The 21625-nt window shown below is 38.8% G+C and overlaps 1 protein-coding gene across 3 annotated transcripts; it reads left to right on the top strand.

Annotated features, from left to right (window-relative positions):
* The first annotated feature begins 2628 nt into the window (after nt 1–2628).
* LOC129361680 (integrin alpha-6-like) lies at nt 2629–20484 on the top strand. 3 transcript variants are annotated; one of them, XM_055032690.1, is made up of 26 exons: nt 2629–2883; nt 10576–10703; nt 11628–11707; nt 11842–12103; nt 12286–12417; nt 12765–12978; nt 13077–13270; nt 13362–13459; nt 13940–14067; nt 14155–14244; nt 14827–14888; nt 15047–15216; nt 15293–15436; nt 15533–15648; nt 15793–15949; nt 16038–16121; nt 16208–16287; nt 16393–16470; nt 16549–16651; nt 16776–16943; nt 17514–17609; nt 17713–17823; nt 18269–18367; nt 18886–19011; nt 19178–19249; nt 19740–19854. In XM_055032690.1, exons 1-25 carry the CDS (start codon nt 2702–2704, stop codon nt 19244–19246), a joined length of 3171 nt encoding a protein of 1056 aa, XP_054888665.1. In that variant the 5' UTR covers nt 2629–2701; the 3' UTR covers nt 19247–19249; nt 19740–19854. The 3 variants fall into 3 exon arrangements, with proteins under 3 accessions (XP_054888665.1, XP_054888666.1, XP_054888664.1); XM_055032691.1 differs by having other exon boundaries at nt 19178–19257; nt 19740–19836; XM_055032689.1 differs by lacking the exon at nt 19178–19249 and having other exon boundaries at nt 19740–20484.
* Nucleotides 20485–21625: the final 1141 nt, after the last annotated feature.

A 21625-nucleotide genomic window follows, 5' to 3' on the forward strand; every position in this document is an offset into this window, starting at 1 on the left:
TTTCCCCAAACATCTTAAATGCTAAGGTGAGGGAGAAGAACTCGGGCAAAGTGCTGTGTTTTAGTTTGCTTTAGTTGTGAAAGAGTCTAGATTTGGAGTTCAGTATGAGTATTTAAGTTGATAAAACACCCCGTAGTGAACTGTGCTCCACCCTCAAGGGAGTTTCTTTACTTTATCCAGAGCTGTGGCTTTAAGGACAAATAAAGGGCTGTGATTCGGGCAGGTCCGGGCGCTGCCTTACTCCCCCACCCCACCCTGTGTGCTTTGTGTGTCGGAGGATTGCTCTCACCATTACAGCTATTCTTCAGCATCTGAGGGAATGCTTTGGCTCCTCAGCTGCAGAACATGCAGCTTTAGAGGAAATCAGTGAAATAATTTGCTGTTTAGTAAAATAACAAACCTTAGTTTTTATAGAAAAAGAAATGACTCGTGAATAAAGTTGATGTTTTGTCCTCACTCTGTCACAGTGAATATCCTGTTAATATGGGATATTTGATAAATTCGGATGAAATGTATCTACCATCATCTTTGACATTGATACTGTTTTTAATGATGCATCTTTGTAGGAACCGAATATGCATTTTTCAAGCATGCATGCCAACACAGAGTTAACATCTAAGCGGTCTCCAGACTTGGGAATTCCACAAAAATTAGATTTTGAAATGATCAGGACATCTGTCTGATGGGGACAAGAAGAATGTGTGTGTGATTCTGATTTCATTAGTCTTCAAATATGAATCAAACGGACCTTGTTTTCTCGAATCTAATATACGACGTCAGAAGCCAACTTGAATTTGAACTTCGGCGAGTCGATACTAAATTAATCTCATCCTGTTAACGAAGACTTAAGTAGATAACATGTGCGGAGGGACTGCATTCCGGCTCTGACCTTTTCATTTTCTGCAGTGCCTTTTTCCACAATTATTTGGGCCTTTTATAGAACTATGTGAGGGCAGTTTCTTCCTCCCTCTCCTGTTTCTCTCTTCCCTCTTTCTCTGTGCAGACAAAGCTAGCGTTGTCCGCTGAAATGCTGTGTTGCTTTGGGTCAGTATCTAATGGAATGCCTTGGAAATCATGTAGTGAAGGCAGTCTCTTAAATGTGTTGGTCTGTGCCCTTTTCGATATCACACTTCTTCTGGTTTGGTGACTCATGCATGCTAAAGAGAAGATGTGACAGCTATGGTGACACTTCGTTTCGAGGGACTTTTCAAGAGGGATTGTTATTTTAAATAGAGACAGATTTTAAGCACTAAATATTAAAATGGTGGTTGTTTCTTCTGCACTTCTAAATCCGACGTAGATTTGTTACATTAGATCTTTGAACCGCTCTCACCTCTGTCACTTCCACTCTAGATCATTGTCTCTGCTACTGTTCTCCGAAGGAAGAGAGTGTAGATTGGTATTTATGGCAAAATGAACATCTCGAGCAACATAAATGTTTGATGCGGGTCATGCGGGCTACAATCAGAACAAGAGTGCAAATTATTTTTGCCAGCATTTTTCTCTGCCGTGGAACTCGTGTGTTTATGCCTGTTTCCAAGGGAGTTTAGAGGCAGCCTTTTTTATGGCGTTGCACGGAGGAGATTTACTGTCTGAGGGTGCCAGTGCAGTCTGAAGCACCGTTTCAGTCGCTGCACATGCACAATGCGTTGTCAAACTTGAACTTTTTCCCAAAGATTGTCGATGCAATTTTTTCTCTGTTCATTTCAGCTAAATATCTGAACTCCAGTCAGGATTGAAAAGAAACCACCTTGCAACAGTAATTTTCAAGCCCTGCTGTAGATTTTCAATTGGATTTATGTCTGGACTTTTGCCTCTCACAAAAACGAAACAGTGTTAGATCAACACTGTTTGTGTGGAATTATTTGTACTTTCTAAATACCAAATAGTATTTTGGATGTTGTTAAGAAATAAAAAAAAAGGTTTCATTTTGGTTTCATCTGACTGAAAGAATTTCTTTCACATGTTTATAGTGTCCCAAACTCAGAGTCTTAAGCGTTGTTATAGTTAGCTTTTCTTCTTGCCACTCTTAAATAAAGATATATGACTAACCCTGTTTACAGGTTATTTAAGCAGACAGTTCTCCCGTCTGCTTTCCTTCACGCTCCCTTTGCCTGACCTGTCAATTCAGATGGAGGACAATGTTTTCGGTGCGGTCGTTCTCTTTCCACTTTTTGGGTGACAGATTGAGCAGGTCTCTGAGAGACATTTAAATCTTTCAGTACTCTATCTCAAATGCGGGAACAACTTTGCCCCTCACCTGTCTGCTGTTTTCCTTTGCCTTTAATGGTGCTAATTAATTTCTTCATTAATATTAATACTCAAACATCCTTTGAGGCCTTCATGGAGAAACTGTATTCATACTTAGATGACGCAAATGTAGATGATGTTTAGGTGCTGTCTGAAGACAATTCATTGTTCTTGAATTCATCTGGTGCTTGGCACAATGCTCAGATTTTTTTAATTTTATTTATGAAAAATATATTATTCTAAATCCAGTGGTTTCCTCTCGTCTTGTACTGCTTTGTTTTGTTGTGTTATTGTTTTGAGGTGTGGTGGGCTGGTGAGTGTGGCTGAAAGGCCAGTAGGAGGGGCTGCCTGTGGACTACACTCAGCCCTCCAAGTCCCTGTCTGTCGCACTCTGCACCTTCTGCACCAAAGACTCACCTTTCTTCTCGTCTGGGAACTTGCGCTGTCTCCCATGGAGGGCACCACCACCACCCGCGGACTGTGGCTGCTCGCCTTGTTGCTGGCACGCGGCGGGCCGCTCTCTGCGTTTAACTTGGACGGCGAGGACGTCCTGAGGAGAGACGGGGACCCAGGCAGCCTGTTCGGATTCTCTCTCGCCATGCACCGGCAGCTTTATCCGGAGGACAAGAGAATGTAAGAAAACAATGCCTTGGCTCGGAGGGACACCGTTGCTTGTGGCGTCCTACGAGTTTAAACTGCGCCTTTTCCTTCTTCTTTTAAAATAACCCGAGTATCCATGTAATTAAGACTTCATTGCAGATTAGACGATAGTTTATTTAAGGTTCTTAAAGTGTCTTCAGGGCCAGTGAACTCGTTTTAAAAACGAGCCTGGGAGCCAATTAAGTGTCAACAGAGTGCTGTGAGGCAGTAATGTGAGAGCTCAGGTATGTCACAGGTTGTTAAAAGTTTTTTTTTTTCTTTCTCGCCAGGATGTCTTTGAGCCCGCCACATTCCATCGCTAATGTTATTCCTAACATTTGAGCACCTGTCGTGAGTTAAACACCAAGTGTGCACTTGTTAATATTTCCCTAGGTTACTCATTATCAGTTTTTATTGGACTTCCTCTAAAGGTTTGAAACACGCTTGCGCAAAGGATTAGCCCTTTTCTGTCTTCTGACAAAACTGAGGCCAGGATTTTTAAGAGACTATAAGCATCTGCTTAGAGAAAATTTGAGGATTTGAACAGTTATTCTGCACAATCACTCAAGTTTATTTGTGTAGCACATTTCAGCAACAAGGCAGTTGAAACACAAAAGGTACAAAGGCATGAAACACATAGTCAACAATCGAAGCATAACATTTTGTTCAATTCAACTTGCTTTGACATAGATGCTGGATTTGAAATCACAACAGGTAATGTGTGATATTGTATCGCGCATTTATGTTGTGATACAATATTCCACACTGGCACTGGATATTGAATTTTATTTGTATGTTCAGTATCTGAGGAAAGCCTTCAAAGTTTGACTAAGTGTGTTTCTGGTAGGGCTTGAAAAATACTAATGGTCAACATGTGCTAATTTATATTATGTGTTTTAATTGTCAAATATCTTGGAGTTAGATTCACTTGTTTGTAAATAGGGATATTTTAAGTTGGTAACATACATATTTTGAACATTTCAGACAGACTGTATTTACAGAGCAGTACAAACCATGTTTGAAAAATGCATAAAATGCTTTTCGTGGCTGCTTTTAATGCCGAAATAATCAATACTCAGGTTTTTCTGTCTGCTTTTCTGAGTACAGCTTTTTTTGAGCTGTAGGCAAAAGTGAGTACAGCACTTTACTCACTCAAAGTACAAACTCCTCTAATAATGGCAAGTTTTTGTTACTTGGACTGTTAAATTCTTTGAAAACATTTTCTGCATTTAATATGACATATAACCTGTAGACATCAAATGAAGTCTAATAAATCTGTTTGAAGGGAAGTGTAAAAAGTTGCAGAAATCTAGTTTCATAACTGTATACACCCTTAAGCAAATACATTGTTGAAACACCTTTTAATCCAACAGGTCTCATTGAACTTTCACAGTTGTTCTAAAATTATAGTTACACTAATTGTCGTGAAATAAAGCTCAGCTGTCCTAGCAGGATTCCTGTGATCTCCTCATTTGTGTTCGTAAGCTAAAGCCATAGTTGAGAGCAGTGGTCTCAAACTCCGGTCTTTAAAGGGCCGGGGTCCTGCAACTTTTATGTCTCTCTGCTTCAACAGACCTGGCTTCAATATTAGCTCATTAACTTAACTCTGTGAAGCTTAACTGCATTCTGGTGAGGCAGTTTAGACATTTAATTCAAGCGTGTATGGCAAGGAGTACATCTAAATCTTGCAAGGTTTTGCTTATGTGCATACAATGATCAGGTCTTCCAACCATCGTCGAGTTTGGATCCCGAAACCTTCAGGTATCTGCTAGAAAGCTGAAAATGTCGAGAGGTTTCATTTTTGGCATCACAGTGAGTCTAAGCGTACATCCATATAATCAAAAGATGACTGCGGGCAAGAGACATATCCTGATAATCAAATAGATTAGGAGACTTTCTGCAAGGTAGAGTGAGCAAATAGTGGCGAGTCAAGATGTGACATGCTGATAGACTTTTACCTTGGATGCAGTAGTTGGGTGAAAGGTTGCTTCAACAAAGTATTTGTTGAAGGGTGGGAACACTTTCATTATAAATTGTTGCATGTTTTTACTTCACATATTCCCACTAACAGATTTCTAAATTATTTGGCAGAATTGCACAGGATGAAAGTCAAATTAAAACCTTAAAATAAAAAAATAAAAAGATAACATAAAATTACCCTTTGTAGAAGTCCTAAATCAGAATGTGCAAATCCAAAAAATGAATAAACTAGTAGCAAATCCGATGGGAACCTTAGTCAAATACAGTGTACCGTCACATTTTCTTACCGTGGTTGCATCGAATCAGGGAATACCACCTTGCTATTTTGGTATTATGAATATGTACAATAGAAAAATGCAAGTGACAAAGCAATTTGCTCATATCAAAAACTGCCACAGTCTGAACGACAGAAAAGATTCTCACCCGGTGTAAATTCCTATGATCTGCTTACATTCAGATGTGTCTAAAGCTCTGAAATGTAAAATTTTTTACATCATTTTACTGCAGCTCTACACACTGCTGCTTATATTCCAATCTGTGTTTAAATGAAAGACACATGGTCACCAGCATGAGGCCAAGGCGTCCACAGAGTCCCCCTTTTCTCAGGTTATAAAATTAAATACTGAACTACTGAGCGCAGACAGATCCACTAAATTGGAGAGAATTGAGCCAAATGTCAGCTTGTTCTGGCATCTCATGATGGTGTTTATTATTATTATTGTCTGGGATGAAAATCGATCTTGGAATTTTGACTGGTTCTCTTTGTAAAAGGGCAGTACAGCTATTGTTGTCTACTAAACTGCAATACAACTCTATGCCAGATTTCTGTGGGTTGTTTTACCACAGTGGTGCATGGTGCTCATGTTACTGTTATAAAACTGTAATCTCTGATATGTGTAATTTTCTGTATCACTGTATGCTGCATGTGAATGTTTGCTCCAGTGCTTGCTTGGCATGCTTTAGTGGTGCAATTGCATGTTGCAACTGAGAACTATTCATATTTAGCAACATTTTAGACCACTCAGTGTGCTGCTTCGTGCATCCTACACCTAAGGAAAAAGAAGAGGAGGCAGATAGTTAAATTGTGCTTACTGTTAATTTTTTTTCCCCCTGAGTATTCTTGGAGGTCTTTTGCAACAGCATGTATGCTTAAGTGTTGGCTTGTTTTACAGCTGGGTGTGCTTGGTGAGTCACAGCCCTTCCATTGCCTGTCATTCACATTTATATCCTTCACGGTCTCTTATTTTCTGAAATGACGACTTTCATTTGTACCTTCAGGATAGGAGAAAACCTGTATGAGTTTTGTAAATATATGCACGTGTGTTTGATAATTAAAGGAAGAAAGAAGATGAGCATGAAGCTCAAAGCACTGAGATATGTGCCGTTAGACAGAGGAGAAAGCAACACAGCCAGTTGGGGAAATTGGGAGGTACTGTGAATGTTTGTGCTGAGGTTAGCGTTATATGTGGAAGCATGTGGTTTGTGTATTTGATAAAGAAGAAGCATGCACATCAGATTTAGGCCTCCGTCCCCATGGCCTCCAGTTATTTAAGGCTATCTAACATCAAAAGGGAAGGAGCTGAAGGTAACTGTTTCAGGAATGTTGAAAAGACTGTAAATCAGTTTTATATCTGGGCACCAAACCCAGCTATTATTCAGCCTGTCAGATCCAGCAAACTCAATGCAGACAGAGGGAAAAGTTGGGTAACTGTTGTCATGGATTTGCGGATCTGCAACCCATTTGGCAGTTCATAGAGAGCTACAGGATGCTGCTAAGCAACACACTCTGTCCAAGAAGGCAGAAAGTCAGCTGCTATACAAATGGCATACCTCTTTCATGTTTCTCCAGTGGGCACTGGAGCCAGTGTGTACCATGCTGCCGCCTCTGAAAGCAATCACTGTATCAGACAATACTTTCTAGGACATATTTCTGCCTTTTTTCAAGATTCAACAAGGCGTTTTGAAGCTTTACCGTTGGTCCTTATTGACATGAGAGCATCAAGCAGTTCTTACTCACATCCATGGCTCTACTGAATTGAGATTTGGTCATGGTGGAGATGTAGTAAACTCACTATCAGGTCGGTATCAGTTTGTGATGATTAAAGCATTGTGTTAACATGGTGCATGCAGTCATTAGAAGATGAGTACATTGGTCAAAAAGCCTAAAGATCCCCGACATATGCACAAAAAACAAACAAACTATAAAGCACTTTAAATCAAGTGCTTCACTGAAAATTTACAACCAACAGTGAGGCTAAAGTTACAGTTTAAAAACATCTAAAATGCAGTAAAAGGATGAAAAAACTGGCAACATTTCATGTTCTATTCACTATTTAAAGCAAATGGATCCTTAATTTGGACTCAAACGATGCCTGTCTGACATCTGGTAGTAAAGTGTTTCACAATGTTGGTGCATAAAATGTAAAAGAATGAAATGTAAACAAACAAACAAACAAACAAAAAAACAGCCTGAAAAGTTTTTACTTCTGATTTGCTAAAACCAACCGCCACATTTTTATGACCTCAGTCTACATGTCTTTTTTTTTTCTTCTTCACTTTTTAATATAAAAAATGACTGTGCATACATATTCACAATATGACTTTATCCTTAATCTTACTTCTATTAAAGTTGGCACAAACTTGGGCAAAAAAGCTGATTCTGATAAGGTTGATGAGTAAATGCAGGAGTGGCCTGCAGTGGGATTGGCTGAATCCCTGTTAACAAGGGTGTTTCATAAAGTGGCTGGTTAGGGTTTGTGTGTGTCTGTGTCAAGCATGTTTCACTTAGGCCCAAACACACTCTTCCTGTGGTCAAAGCCTGCCTCTTAGGGCTGCTTCTGCTGGTGGTAAATGATAAGCAATTGAGTGGTTGTCATTGGAGCAGAGGGTCAGTTTTATCACGTCTTGTCAGCACTTCAACTCTTTGTCTCGAAGCCTTGTGTGCTGATAAAGATGCAACGTGTCTGTTGGCATCAGCCTCTGTTCCTTTTCATAAGTTGGTGTTGTGAATTATACAATGCCATATAAAATAATCACATGTTTTTGAAATAATTTGATGACCAAGCTTGGTTGTTTTTCATTTGCATAATATTGCAGCTGAAACTTGGGAGAGTCATTTTTGACATACCAATCACCCCAAATGTAATGAAAAAGATTCCTGTCTATGCAGAAATAAAGTTTCTATCACTGCTAATACCATTATTGGAAAAACTACCGTCCGTCTTTAATTGGCTTACTGGACCATCTTTAGTAGCAGCTATTGCATATGACTTAATAATTCTCATGCATTGCTGTGGGTAGTTTTTGCCCAGCATTGCTTCAGTTTCTTGTGGCTTGTGGGCTCTTGTTTTTGCAGAGCTGTCTTGAGGCCCCGCCACATCGTTTCAATCAGGTTGAAGTCTGGACTTTGACTGAGATGTTGCAACATGTCATTTTTTTCCCTCTTTGTGTTGTCAATTTGCTGCAATTTCCTTTACATCATGATGTAAAGGAATTAAAGTTTGAATTTTGTGATTGTGAGGTTCTTAGGTTCTGTGGCTGCTAAAAAATAATATTTTTGCTAAATACGGTGCTGCACATTTTGATCTTCAGTCTCTACTTTGGTATATCTCATTGTTTGGATGTCTTATGATTCATTCACAGGCAGCCATGCAGATCTAAGTTGCGCTGCCAACTTGCACTGTTTCTTTCTGAAAACTGTTTCAGAAAGAAACAGCTTTCCATTTTGACCTTTTCTTTTACTAACATGTATCTAATTTTCAACTTTTTAAGTAGGACTTTTAGACTAATTTCCTCAGAGCATTGGGGTGGATTTGTTGGAACATACAGTCCTGAGAATATTGATAACTTTCTGTTGTTACTGCAGAAGTATGAACTTCATATACTTTTGAAGTGGTCTGATAACTTTTCCCAGATTAATAGGTAGTAACAATTGTTTTTTCAAGGTAACTGATGAAGTCTTTATTATACTTTCCTGCATGCTGTTGATTATCAAACTACCAAAGCAACTGCATTGCAGAGATTTTTACATCTGATGATAATCAGCTGAGTAATTTTAATTAGTTGGAATTGATTCTTCTTGTCTGTCAATTCTATGTAAAGAGTAACTTTGTTCTTTGTCTTTAATTGTATTTTTTTTTTACCTGTGACAACATTTTACACTTTTTCAATTCATTATTCTCCCCTTCCATGTAAACATGGTTGCTGTCCCGCATAATTCAGATGAATGTTTATTGTTCAGGATAATTCTTGTTTGTTTACTCAATGTGTAGAATCGTCTCCAGCCTCTGTGATATCAAATTTCCAGTCTCACACAGTTCCTGCTTCCAGTTAAAAGAAAAGTTTGATTGGACACACGATGGGTGGATGAGGACACAAATTATAGTTGTGTGGTTCTGACACAAGGCCAAACCCATCCAGTGGTGAGAAACGGGATAAACATTGTACACTTGCCTGTTTTGCAAAAAAAGTCTGTTCCTACATGCAGTTGCTTATCTTCCTGCTGCCTAGTCTTAAAAAATTAACAAATCCTAAAATATATATTTAAATACACAGAGGGGCTGTTAACAGCATGTGAAGTGTTCCCTAACATGATTTATTGTTTTTGCTAACTCTTCTGAGTGTTCAATATGTTAACATGCATCATAATTTATGCTCTCTGAAATGTAGATAAATAGTTTCATGTCTTTCATATGCAGATCAACATGTAGACAAGTTAGGTCTGTGTTGCAAATATGCTAATCACATTTGGTGGGTCTCTGCTCTGCTGCACAGTCCTTCTCAGTAGATTCTCTGAGGATGCATTGTTTTCCATCTAAAAGTGGTTTATCTGATTTAATGTAATGAAGACTGTATGGTACTTGTGGCGATCCGACTGTATGTAGTCAGATGAATTGTCAAAAGGACTATGAAGTATGTTTCGCTATCAATTACGCCATTATAATTGATAATGGTATCAATTATATTGCAATAATTATTGCAAAATATCAAAAAATGGAATCACTTTGTCACCCCGGTAATGATCTGTGGATCAGGTAGTAAATGCTACAAAACAACTTTTCAGTTTTTTTAATAGCTTTGGTATAAGCAGAATAAGTTTGTGAAGTCTACTTTGTAATTGTAACAATTATTACTTTCTGTTATTGTGGCCTTCATAAAGTGAGACCGGGAGCCCAACAAGCTGAAGCTACCATAATACGAGAGTTGCGTGGTACTCCTCTGCTTTTAATATTGCTCATGAAATGTTTCTAAATATTTGTTTTTCTTGCAAGTGAAAGGATTGTTGTAATTTTTCTGGCAGCTGATCAGTAGGGTGTAGAAATATTTGCCTAACTCTTCTCAAAATAGCCAGAAAAAACTCATATCGCTTGGGTCATTTTTTAGCATCTCATTAGAATCACTTGAAGTAATATCAGGACTTGCAGCTATTTAAGGCCAAAATACACTGTGTTTGAGTTTTTAGAGTCATGAGTGGGACAGCTTTCCATTCAAAGAATTGTATGTGTGTATGTGAAATCTTCTGCACAGTAGAAACCCTCATCCAGGCATCCACAGGAGAGCACTGTGTAACATCATGGCGGCTGATGTGCTCACTCATTTGTGTTTCATCTCCTGACTACCGTTTGACACATGCAAGAGGGGAATGCAAGAGACTGCTTTGCACCTATAAAAGAATAAACTGTTTTCATGTTTGTGTGTTTATTCCAGACTACTGGTTGGAGCACCACAAGCCAAAGCACTGAATGGTCAAAAATCTAAGGTGACAGGAGGAATGTACAAATGTGAAATGAGCTCCAACTCTGATGCGTGTTCAAGAGTTGTCTTTGATGATAATGGTAAGATATGGCTTTAAACATGTAGGGAATTATAAATACAGACAGGTGATCATTAAAGGCATCAAAAATGTTGTTAGTCTCTTTAATATATATTACTTTTTTCTCTCTCATATCAATAAAAATATGTCTGAATGAGTAAATGTTCTTTGTCCATAAGCCCTCATTTCACTCACTGATTTATAGTTTTTTGAGAATCACACTATTGACCCTTTGAAATTTTTAAAAATAGTTACCCTAACATATTATGTTAAGAACTTTATTCTCTTTTATTGAGGGTTCATGAACACTGGCCTCTTCCCACAGTTCAAAAGCTTGACCTCTGAGTTAATTTGTGATGTGGTCTGGATCCTTTGTTGGTTTCTCTTTGTGGATTTAGAACCAAATTCTAAATGATTGAAAAAATTTAATCTTACTAATCCAGATCTGTTCTTTATGGATTTGCAAAACAAAGCCAGACTTTTTGGTACCTTATAAATTGAGACAGACTGTGACCCAACCAAAGTCAAAGTCCTTTCCCCTGCCCAAAAATAAATGAATAAATAAAATGCTATATTTTAACTTGCCATATTTATCTATAAAATTCCACCCGGGGATTCATTGATTTTGTGTGTTTCCTGTTCACACTTTTCTCTGAGTTAGCGTTAGCCACCAGGTAGAAACTGTACCACTGCAATGTGTCCTTTCACCCGCCAAGGGAATTAATGCCACACAGCTAATAACTCAGCCTTATAAAAAAATACATTTTACTGTTCTTTTCTAACCCTGTTTACATTTTAGGGGTTGTAAATACACAGATTTTAATTGTAATCTGTACTTGTTTCACAAGCTCAATCTGTGGATTTAATAAATATTTCAGATCAACTCATGCTGTTATTAAAAGATATCACTTTTGTCTTTCTCTCGTTTTTTTGTCTCTTTTCATAGAGGATTCAGAAAATGAAAACAAAGAGAACCAGTGGATGGGGGTGACAGTCAGCAGTCAGGGACCAGGAGGCAAAGTTTTAGTAAGAATCTAATTTTGTCATCACACTTAGACCACAATGAGATCAACCAACCTAACACACGCGCACATACAAAAAACACACTTCTTAAAGACAAAAATCTAGCCATCTTTACCTCTAATCCCTCTCCCTGGCAGACTTGTGCCCATCGCTACAAGCGGCAGAAAAACGTCGACTCTCTTCATGAATCTCGTGACATCATTGGCCGTTGCTATGTGCTGAGTCAGGATTTAACCATCGATCCCAGTTCAAGTGAAGATGGCGGAAGCTGGCATTTCTGTAACAACCGGAACAGAGGCCACGAAAGGTTCGGTTCCTGCCAGCAGGGCATCTCTGCTACATTCGACAAGGACTTCCACTACTTCATCTTCGGGGCTCCCGGAGCTTACAACTGGAAAGGTGGTTCAAATTTACAAGTCATATAAACATCTCATACTTTTTCTTGGAGCTCAGTTTTTTTGACAAATGAATTTGCTACTGATGTACATACTGTGCCATACGTTTGACATTATTCTTCATTATTTTACTTGATTGCAAGTAAAATAATCTTTTTCTGCTTTTTCTCTGCTCCCTGCTTTAAGGTGTGGTACGATTGGAGCAAAAGAATGACACCTTTATAGATATGGGTATCTATGATGATGGACCATTTGAGGCAGGAGATGAGACTGAGAAAAAGCCTGACCTGGTTCCTTCTCCTCCCAACAGTTACATGGGTAAAATATGCAGTTATATTTCTACTTATTTCAATGCAGGACAAGTGAGGGGGACTCGCATCTGATTACACGTTGTCAACAAGACACTTTAATGCATTTTGTTAGGTCCAGGAGTATCCTGTCCTTGCTCTTCACAATTATTTGGCACTCTGTGTTGATCTATCACATTTCCTACTAACAAAATAGGCAAAAATAAATACAAAAATGGCTGTGATTGGACACAATGTGAAATATTTAAAGGCAGCAATATCAATAATGCAGTATGGTACTGCAACAATACCAAATCTGTTAATGTTACCAATTTACTTCCCTCTAATGTGAATTATTTCATAAACACATTGTTTTAGGTTTCTCTCTGGACTCTGGAAAATCTTTGACCAACAAGGGTCAGCTGACGGTGGTGGCAGGAGCTCCCAGAGCTTACTACAGTGGAGCGGTGTTTCTGCTAAAGAAAGGTGGAGAATTCAGCAGGGTCCTTCTTGAGGAGTTCACCCTCAAAGGGGAGGGCCTGGCTTCCTCTTTCGGATACGATCTGACTGTGCTGGATCTCAACGGGGATGGGTAAGAGTGCAGAGTTAACCAACACATTCCTAACATCTGCTCTCATTGTCCACAATTTCACTGTACTCTAATGAGTCTGTGGTCTTCTTGTTCTCTAGCTGGGATGACATAGTTGTTGGAGCCCCTCAGTACTTTGAGAAGGACTCGGAAATTGGAGGAGCTGTCTACGTTTACATCAACAAGGCTGGAAAGTGGAACGAAGTCGAACCAATAAGAATAGATGGACCTGCAGTTTCTATGTTTGGCCTCGCCGTGGAAAACCTTGGTGATATCAACCAGGACGGTTACCAAGGTAAGGAGGCATAATTTGTGCGTGCTGTTGTTGATCGCTCTTGAAATCTGGTACCCAGAGAAGACGTTGTCGCATTCTGCTCTGCTGTCAGATTTTGCAGTCGGAGCTCCTCATGAAGACAGCGGCGCTGGCAAAGTTTACATTTACCATGGATCAGCCAGAGGAGGAATCACAGACAAGGCATCACAGGTATGTAAAATAGTGCAATTTATTTCATAGCAGAAGCAGCTAAGTATTGCGCAGAATTATAAACAGTAAACTTACCAAATAAAAAAAAAAATAGAAAAGCGCAGAGATGAGTGAAAAATGTCAAGCCTGAGCAGAGGTCATCCAGTTCAGGAGATGTAGTTAAAGAGATGAGCTCTTTTAAAAACATCAGCATCATCATATTTCAAACAATACATGTTAAAAATAGTGTTTGTGTCGTGACAAAATCTAATATTGTATCTTCACCTAAGGTTCTGTAAGATTATTTTACTGTCATTATACGTTTACATGACACAGTCATATTATTTTTTCCATGTTTTAATGCTGAATTGATGACTTTGCCGTTGCTGTTCAACCTACCGTTGTGTCTTTAGTCTTCAAAATAATGCATTTACTAGTTTATTTCCATTGGACACCAAATAAAGATGTCTTTTTATACAGTAAACAAAGCTTGTGTTTTAGGTTTTGTCCAGTAAGTCTGCTGGAGTGAGGCAGTTTGGCTATTCATTAGCAGGCAACATGGACCTGGATAAGAACTCGTATCCAGACCTGGCTGTTGGATCCCTTTCAGACTCTGTCTTTGTCTATAGGTGAGAAAGTCAAAGCTGATGTGTCGATCTGATGGACTGCCGCTTAGTGTTATTTGCTGAGATTGTTCCTGAACCGTTTCTTCACAGAGCCAGACCAGTTGTACACATCCAGAAGAAAATTACGTTTTCACCAAGTAAAATCAACCTCAGCCAGAAGAACTGCGGCAACACTTTCTGGTACGACTGACTCCTTTGTCTCTTCTTCAGTCTGTGGAGGAACTTTTACTGCAAACCCCCATTTCTTGAAAAAAAAGATTGCTTTTTTGAACAAAAGCTTCATTTTCTTTATTTATGAACAAAAGGAAATACCATTCACTTATCAGCATGATGCACAATATGGGGTTCATGAACATTTGGTGGTAAAACGGACAATCTCCATTTCTATTTTTTTTTCTTTTTTTTAACCAGTAGAATAAATTATTTCCAAATGACAGCAAAGTTTTTTAAAAATAGAATCTGTTGGGTTTTCATGTGAAGTGTTTTATATGATAAAACAATGGACTTCTTGTAGCATGAAAACATTTCGGGAATCTCCCAGAAGGAGAGAGCCCAGGAGAGATATGTTTATCATCTACTGGTTGTCTTTTTTTATAAAAGAGGAAATTATCCATGAATGTGCTTTTCATGCCAGACTCCCCTACTGTCACCTGACAACAGCTAAACTGTTGACAGGGTCTGTGTTTGGGGTTCAAACTAGGTTTTAACTGTTGCTGGATGTTTGCTGGTTCTGATTGTGGTTTAACTTCTCTGTATCCACAGCTTGAAAGTAAAGACGTGTTTCACCTACACTGCTAATCCAAGCAGTTATGCTCCAAGATTAAGTAAGCTAACAAATATTGATACATTTAGCAGCTTTGAGCAAAATGTTATGTTTTTGTGTGTGTGTGTTTTTTTTTAACAAACAACAAAACTCTGAAACCAAACCTATAGTCGTTTGTTGATTTGTTTTACATCCGGTACCCTCTCCTGTCCTGTAAAGCGGTGGGTTACTCTCTCGAGGCGGATGCTGACCGGACGAAAAACAATCTTTTACCGAGAGCATCCTTCACAGAAATTTCTGACTCCGATGCTAACAATATATACAAAGGGACCATCACCATGGACACAAAAGGAAGGGAACAGTGTTTTACACGTCAACTTGCTATACAGGTAGGTCTACTTTCGGATTTGTGATAAAATACATCCTGGATTGGAAAACACTTTGCACAATGTTTCTCTCCCGTAGGAAAATATCAAAGACAAGCTGCGGGCAATCCCCATCGATGTCTCTGTGAATATTCAAGATGCTCGACGTAAACGTAGACAGACCCAAGCTTCTCAGCTTTCACCCGCCCTTGACTCCAATGATGCCCAGCCGACTAGAAACAAGGTGTTTTCACAGTAACACGTTGTGTAACGAGAATTAATCGGAAAGCCTTGTGGCTGTAATGTTGCACGTTGCATTTTGACTGTAACATGTTTGCAGGTGGAATTTATTAAAGAGGGATGTGGCAACGATAACGCATGTCAGAGCAACCTTATGATAAGTTATCGCTACGGCTACAGAACGACTGATGAAGATGAATTCACTCCTTTGAACATGTAAGCGGATATTCCCTCTTGTTTTTCATGTTGATTGTTCTAGTGAGTTTCTGGTAACAACCTTAATACCAGAGAGATAATACAATGCAATCGATGGATTGCATTGTATTGGCATATAGACTCAAAAATAACTTTGTTTTAAAGGGAGAATGGCGTGCCAGTGTTCTCACTCAGCAACCAAAAGGACATTGCCCTAGAGGTTACGGTGAAAAATCCACATGGAGACGATGCATATGAAGCTTCTGTGATTGCTAACTTCCCCAGTTCGTTGAGCTATTCTGCTTACCGTGTCTCACCAGAGGTGTTGCATATTCTCTTAACACTTTCTGTGCCATACAACACCAGGTTCCCAGTTTCTGGTTCTCAGTGTGCTTTATTGCCAATTGCAGAAGCTGCAAGTCACCTGCATAGCAAATAAAAATGGATCTATGGCTGACTGTGAGCTTGGGAACCCATTCAAACGTGACTCCGAAGTAAGACGTTATGTTTAAATAACATCATGTTATTTAACGTTTATTGGAAATTCTTAACATACCATATTTTATGTGTGTTTTTGTAGACAACATTCTACCTTATTTTGGGTACAGCGGGCATCTCTGTCAGCACTTCTGAATTGGAGGTTGAACTTGTGCTAAAAACGTAAATATCCGATTCTGCCTCTCCAAGCATTGAATGGCTCTGATTTCACTTACTTATTCAGCAGTTCATTAAAATCTGATGTTGACCATTGTGTGAACTTTACAGGACGAGTACCCAGCAGAACCTAATGCCCGTGAAAGCAAAGGCTAAGGTAGCCATTGTGTTGCAGATGTCCTTATCGGGGTAAGGATTTTTGATGTGTGAGGAACTCACACACTTGTACTGATTCAGGCAACTAACTGTGCATCGCCATCCCACCAGACAAGTCCAGCCCTCTCAGGTTTACTTCAGTGGAAAGGTCAAGGGTGAGATGGCCATGAAGACTGAAAACGACATTGGCAGCGGAGTCACATACCAGTTCAGGGTGAGTACAGAGAAGCTGCTTGTCCGTCCTGTGTACACAATGTGTTTTTGCATCATATTGACTGTCTAAGCCAATATTCTTTTTGACTGGATTGGAGAGTAACGCTTTTATCAACTAATCATAGATAATCAACTTGGGAAAGAGACTGACAGACCTTGGAACTGCCACCCTCCAAATAGAATGGCCAAAATCTACAAAGTATGAAAAATGGCTGCTATACCTTATGAAGATCAGCTCCACAGGAGTTGAACAAGTACACTGCACACCCAAAGAAGAGAACTTACTGAACTTGGTGAGTAAATATATTCAGAGATTATTCGTACACTTACATTTTGTTATGTTAGCACTATAAACATGACAAACGTTTAGAAAGTAGTGCATAGTTGATGAAATAAAAGGAAAATGTTGTTTTCCCACATAGTTCCCATTCCCTCTACATGCCTTGAAGCAAATGGGAATCAAACAAACCTTTGAGGCCCTAAACTAGCGTTTTCTCAGTTCCAGTCCTCAGGCCCCTCTGCTCTGCATGTTTTAGATGTGCCTCTATTCCAGAGCAGCTGATTCAAATAATTGCATGACCATCAAGTATTACAGAAGGCTGTTATTCACCCACAGCTTCAATCCAGGTGTGTAGCAGAAGGGAAACACCTGAAACATGCAGGGCAGGCGGGCCTGAGGACCGGAACTGAGAAACACTGAACACAGCTAAAATGAAATTGCACACTGGTACTCTATTAATTAATTAAAAGACTTCTAAAGGAAACAGTTTGGATTAGTTATCAAGAAGCACTGAATACATACTCATGCTACCCAGGTATTTTAAAATATGCAGAAACTGATTAATCTCCTGCTTTGCTTGAAGGAACCAGTTAAAACCAGAATGAGAAGAGCAGCAGAAATCACAGAGGAAAAGACTGAGTACGCTTTTTCACGCCAAGATGACAACAAGGAAACTTTGGTAACGAGACACAACCAGTATTTCCTCTTTATAATGCTTAAATTGCTTGCTCCACAAGTTAGAGTGAAAGCTTCAATCATCGCTCTGTTCTGTGTGTTTACAGTCATGTGGCAGTACAGCAAATTGTGTGACAATCAGGTGCCCCCTGGGGGACCTGGACAGGAACGCACTCATCACTCTGAAGTCCCGACTGTGGAATAGCACCTTTATAGAGGTAACCAGGATGGACCTTTTTAACTCAGCTGTTACTGAGATGAGTTGCAACTAAAAATACTTCTTGGAAAAAAAAGAGTCATAGTTATGATTAATTTGTGTTATTTAGCAAACTTAGTTGATGGTTGTCGATCTGTATTATTGCACAAGCAAAGAGTGCTGGGTTGGCATACTAAACATGCCAACATAAGAAAAAACAGAGTTTTAAATGTTCTTTTTTTATTAAAAGATTTCAAAGTCAAAAAATTTAATTATAGTTTTCACATAAAACACCATGTTTACTTCAAGTCATATTGTGGTCATATAAAGTTTTCATGGAGTGTCAAGACAATTACTGAATTAAAGAGCGTTTCTATATTTTATCTTTAGCATAAATTATCTTGCAAATGTGTTTTTCAAACAAAGAGGACTGAAGTCAGTGTTTCCCCTCTTTTCTCTTGAAACAGGACTATTCCAAGTTTCATCATGTGGAGGTGTTGGTGAAGGCCTCTCTCCATGTTGATAGCGCAACGACAAACACTATGCTGAGGAACGCCGAGACAACAGTACAAACATATTTTATGATACATACAATAAAATAACTTTTTTTTCTTTCTTTTATTACATTGCATTCAGTTTTCCATAAAAAAGTCTAAAATAATGCTTATATTTAAATACTTGTTTAATTAATATTGACTTTTTACATCACAAGCACACACAGCCGCTGGTACTTTCCCGCTAATTAGAGACGGGATTTTTTTTTCTTCAGTGTATAGTAAAATATTTTTGAATTGCCAAAAACTCTCCGTGTTTGGATCGTCGATTGCAAGCTTCTCTGCAGTAAAATAAGATTGTATTTACTGCAGATGTATCACAAGTTTCCGTCATTTTGTTTTATATGAGCGGAGCAGATGACGACAAGTGGATTTTACTTGTAATGTGTAAGATTTTGAGAAAGCATCGGACAGTGTAATATTTCAAAGAGTATTTCAAAGAGTATTTGCTGCTTCACTTAGATAACCTACTGCTACTAAAATAATGCTGATGTTTTTGTTTTCATTTATTTATTTGTTTTGTTTTCCAGGTGAAACTGTCTGTGTTTCCAGAGAGGCGTTCTGCTCAGTACGGAGGAGTGCCTTGGTGGATCATCGTGCTGTCCATCCTACTCGGCCTCTTGTTGTTGGCTTTGCTGGCTTTCCTTCTTTGGAAGGTAAAAGTGAACTATGGTTCACACCGTACTGACTCATGTTAAACACATTTTGCACATACATGTATGTAATTTCAATTCTATACACTTGTTGGACTGTTGACACCATGAGCAGAGCTACTGCAGGTAAAGTGATCAAACACGTTTCTAATGATTTGCCTCTCTTCAGTGTGGAGTCTTTGAGAAAAAGAATAAAGAGGACCCATCAGAAAAAGAGAAGCTGACATCAAATGCATAAAAAGTGAGAGGGTAACATTGGATCTGTCAGATATTCAACTTTTCCCATCCTGCTCCATATACTAATATAGGTGCTGAATCAAAATGTTTGCAAAGAAATGATCCAAATAAGGTCTTCACACATGATAATGTGTGTATGGTTTTACTTGCATGGCCAAGGTGATGGATGATATGCAATAACTGGGTTACCTATTGCTTTAAAGACTATCATTGGCGCTGATTATCTCCACTCACTGATCTTTTCTATTTTTCCTCATTTTGTTGCCTCTGAAGATGCAGTCACTTTGTCTGCAGGTTTTTTGCTCCCTGTCTGAAATAACAGGGCTATTTAAATAGATCCCTTCTCCAGAAGTAGGCACAGTCAATCAACACACTTCTTTGTTGATTAACTTAATTATGCTGCTGCAACAACCTACATCTGCTTTGCTGTCTATGGAGGTTGTTAAAAATATTTCTTGCAAATAATTTTAAGGTTTTCTTTTATTTGTCCGCAGTGTGGCTTTTTTAGTCGTGCCAAATATGAGGACAAGGTCCCCAGTTACAGCGCTGTTCGGATCAGACGGGAGGAGAGAGCGGTACATTCTGCAAAAGACAATTGGGGCAACTTGGAAACAAAGCCATGGATGACGACTTGGCATGACAAGGAACATTATTCCTAACAACAACAAAAAAAAATCTATCACCTATTGTTGGATCAGCAGAATCCCATTTTTTTGCTGCCCTGCCTTTGCACATTGAGGACTTGTAATATTGAGATAGAAAGCTAAATCATTTGGAAATAAGTCTTAAGGACTGAATCAAACACTGTTGTGAAGGGACCTCGATGTTCTTCAACTAAATGTATGAGATGGACTTTCTCAAAGGCTGTCTCTTATGCATTTTGAGCTTAGAATCATGGAAGTTATAAACTTTTATTTTAGTGTTTTGTACATTTGAATGACTTGAACTGTTTGTATTTATTCTTGCATGGAATATTTTGGTTTTTGTTTGACAAGGTGGAAGAGATATGCAAGGTATGCTCCCAAAAGATAACACAAAAATAATATTTTCGGTAAATATATATCCCCCCCACCCTAAGTCTGTCCTCATGGTCGGCCTATTTCCTCTGCCTCTGTTTGTACATATTCTGTATCTTGAGTGGAAACTAAAAACTAACCAGGCCACAACAAAAACCATGGCGCCATGGAAAGTGACAGGGACTTAAATGCTTTTTTAATAAAAACTTTTAACTACTTTACAGCTTTTTTTTTTTTTTTGCTCAGTTGTGTTCAAATTTATTGTAGCTCGCAATATCCATGATGGAAGCTTAGAAAAATATTTTCCTTTCAGACGTGAGATCAAACGGGAGAATTTGTCCAGTGAAGAGAAGAACAGATTAGCAGTTTGAACAACTAACCCCCTAAGTACATATAGAAATGTTCACTATGTTACAGTCTTTCTGTAATTTGCCAAAGGTTTTTAACAAAGGCCTCTTGTAAAAAAGAAAGCCCAAAAAACATAAAAAAATAGAAAGAAACCCTGATTGCGAGCACTTGGGCTAGCAATAAGACAAAATGTCTTTAAACCGTACCATGGTCTTAAGACTAGTAGAAGGAAACTTATAATTTGTCTTTCAGACAAATGATAGTGTTATCACTTGTGTTTGTGGACAAATAATATCACTACATTGGGAGACCTGGAAATGTTGAAGGTTGAATAAGGTTGAGGAATGCATGAACTTGCCAGAGTGCATGGTGATCACTATGAATGTGAGAACATTATGACAGGTAAAAACAGGTCTGAGCATCTGAAATCTTGTTTCATTCGAGAGGCAACGTCTGGATGCAGTGGAAGTTGCCAGACAAGAAAAAAAAAAAGGGTTTGACCAAAATGGGAAAACAGATTCTTGTTACAAAACCCACTGAAAGTCTAAAGTAAACTGAATTGAATTGGAAATACAGGAACATGATGGGAATACTGCAAAGAAGCAATAGACACATGTATGCTGGTTAATGAATTATTGCTGTAGATGTGTAAAAACTAAGATAAGGGATTTCTTGTGATTTCAAAACTGATGGAAGAATGTGTTTTACCATACAGGAAACTGTGCTTCACTCACATGTCTCTATTCTCCGTTACTGGACCTGGACTTGCAGCTTTAAAAACAAAAAGGGCCGAGGCGCAGGCGAGTCCAGGCGCAGTCTCTTCAGCTTCCGTGTGTCTGTGTCAGAGAACTGGCTTCACACTATATCACTGCTCTTCTTCAGCACCTCAGGGCTTGTTTCTTTTTGGTTTTGAACTACAGAACATCCAGTACACAGAACAGTACACATGACACAACTCTTCACTTTAGTAAGATCGCATTTAACACAAATGTTTATCTGTAGATAGGTCATAGCTT

The sequence above is a fragment of the Poeciliopsis prolifica genome, unplaced genomic scaffold, assembly GCF_027474105.1.
Source record: "Poeciliopsis prolifica strain line A6 unplaced genomic scaffold, Auburn_PproV2 SCAFFOLD008, whole genome shotgun sequence".
In the NCBI taxonomy this organism is placed as follows: domain Eukaryota; kingdom Metazoa; phylum Chordata; class Actinopteri; order Cyprinodontiformes; family Poeciliidae; genus Poeciliopsis; species Poeciliopsis prolifica.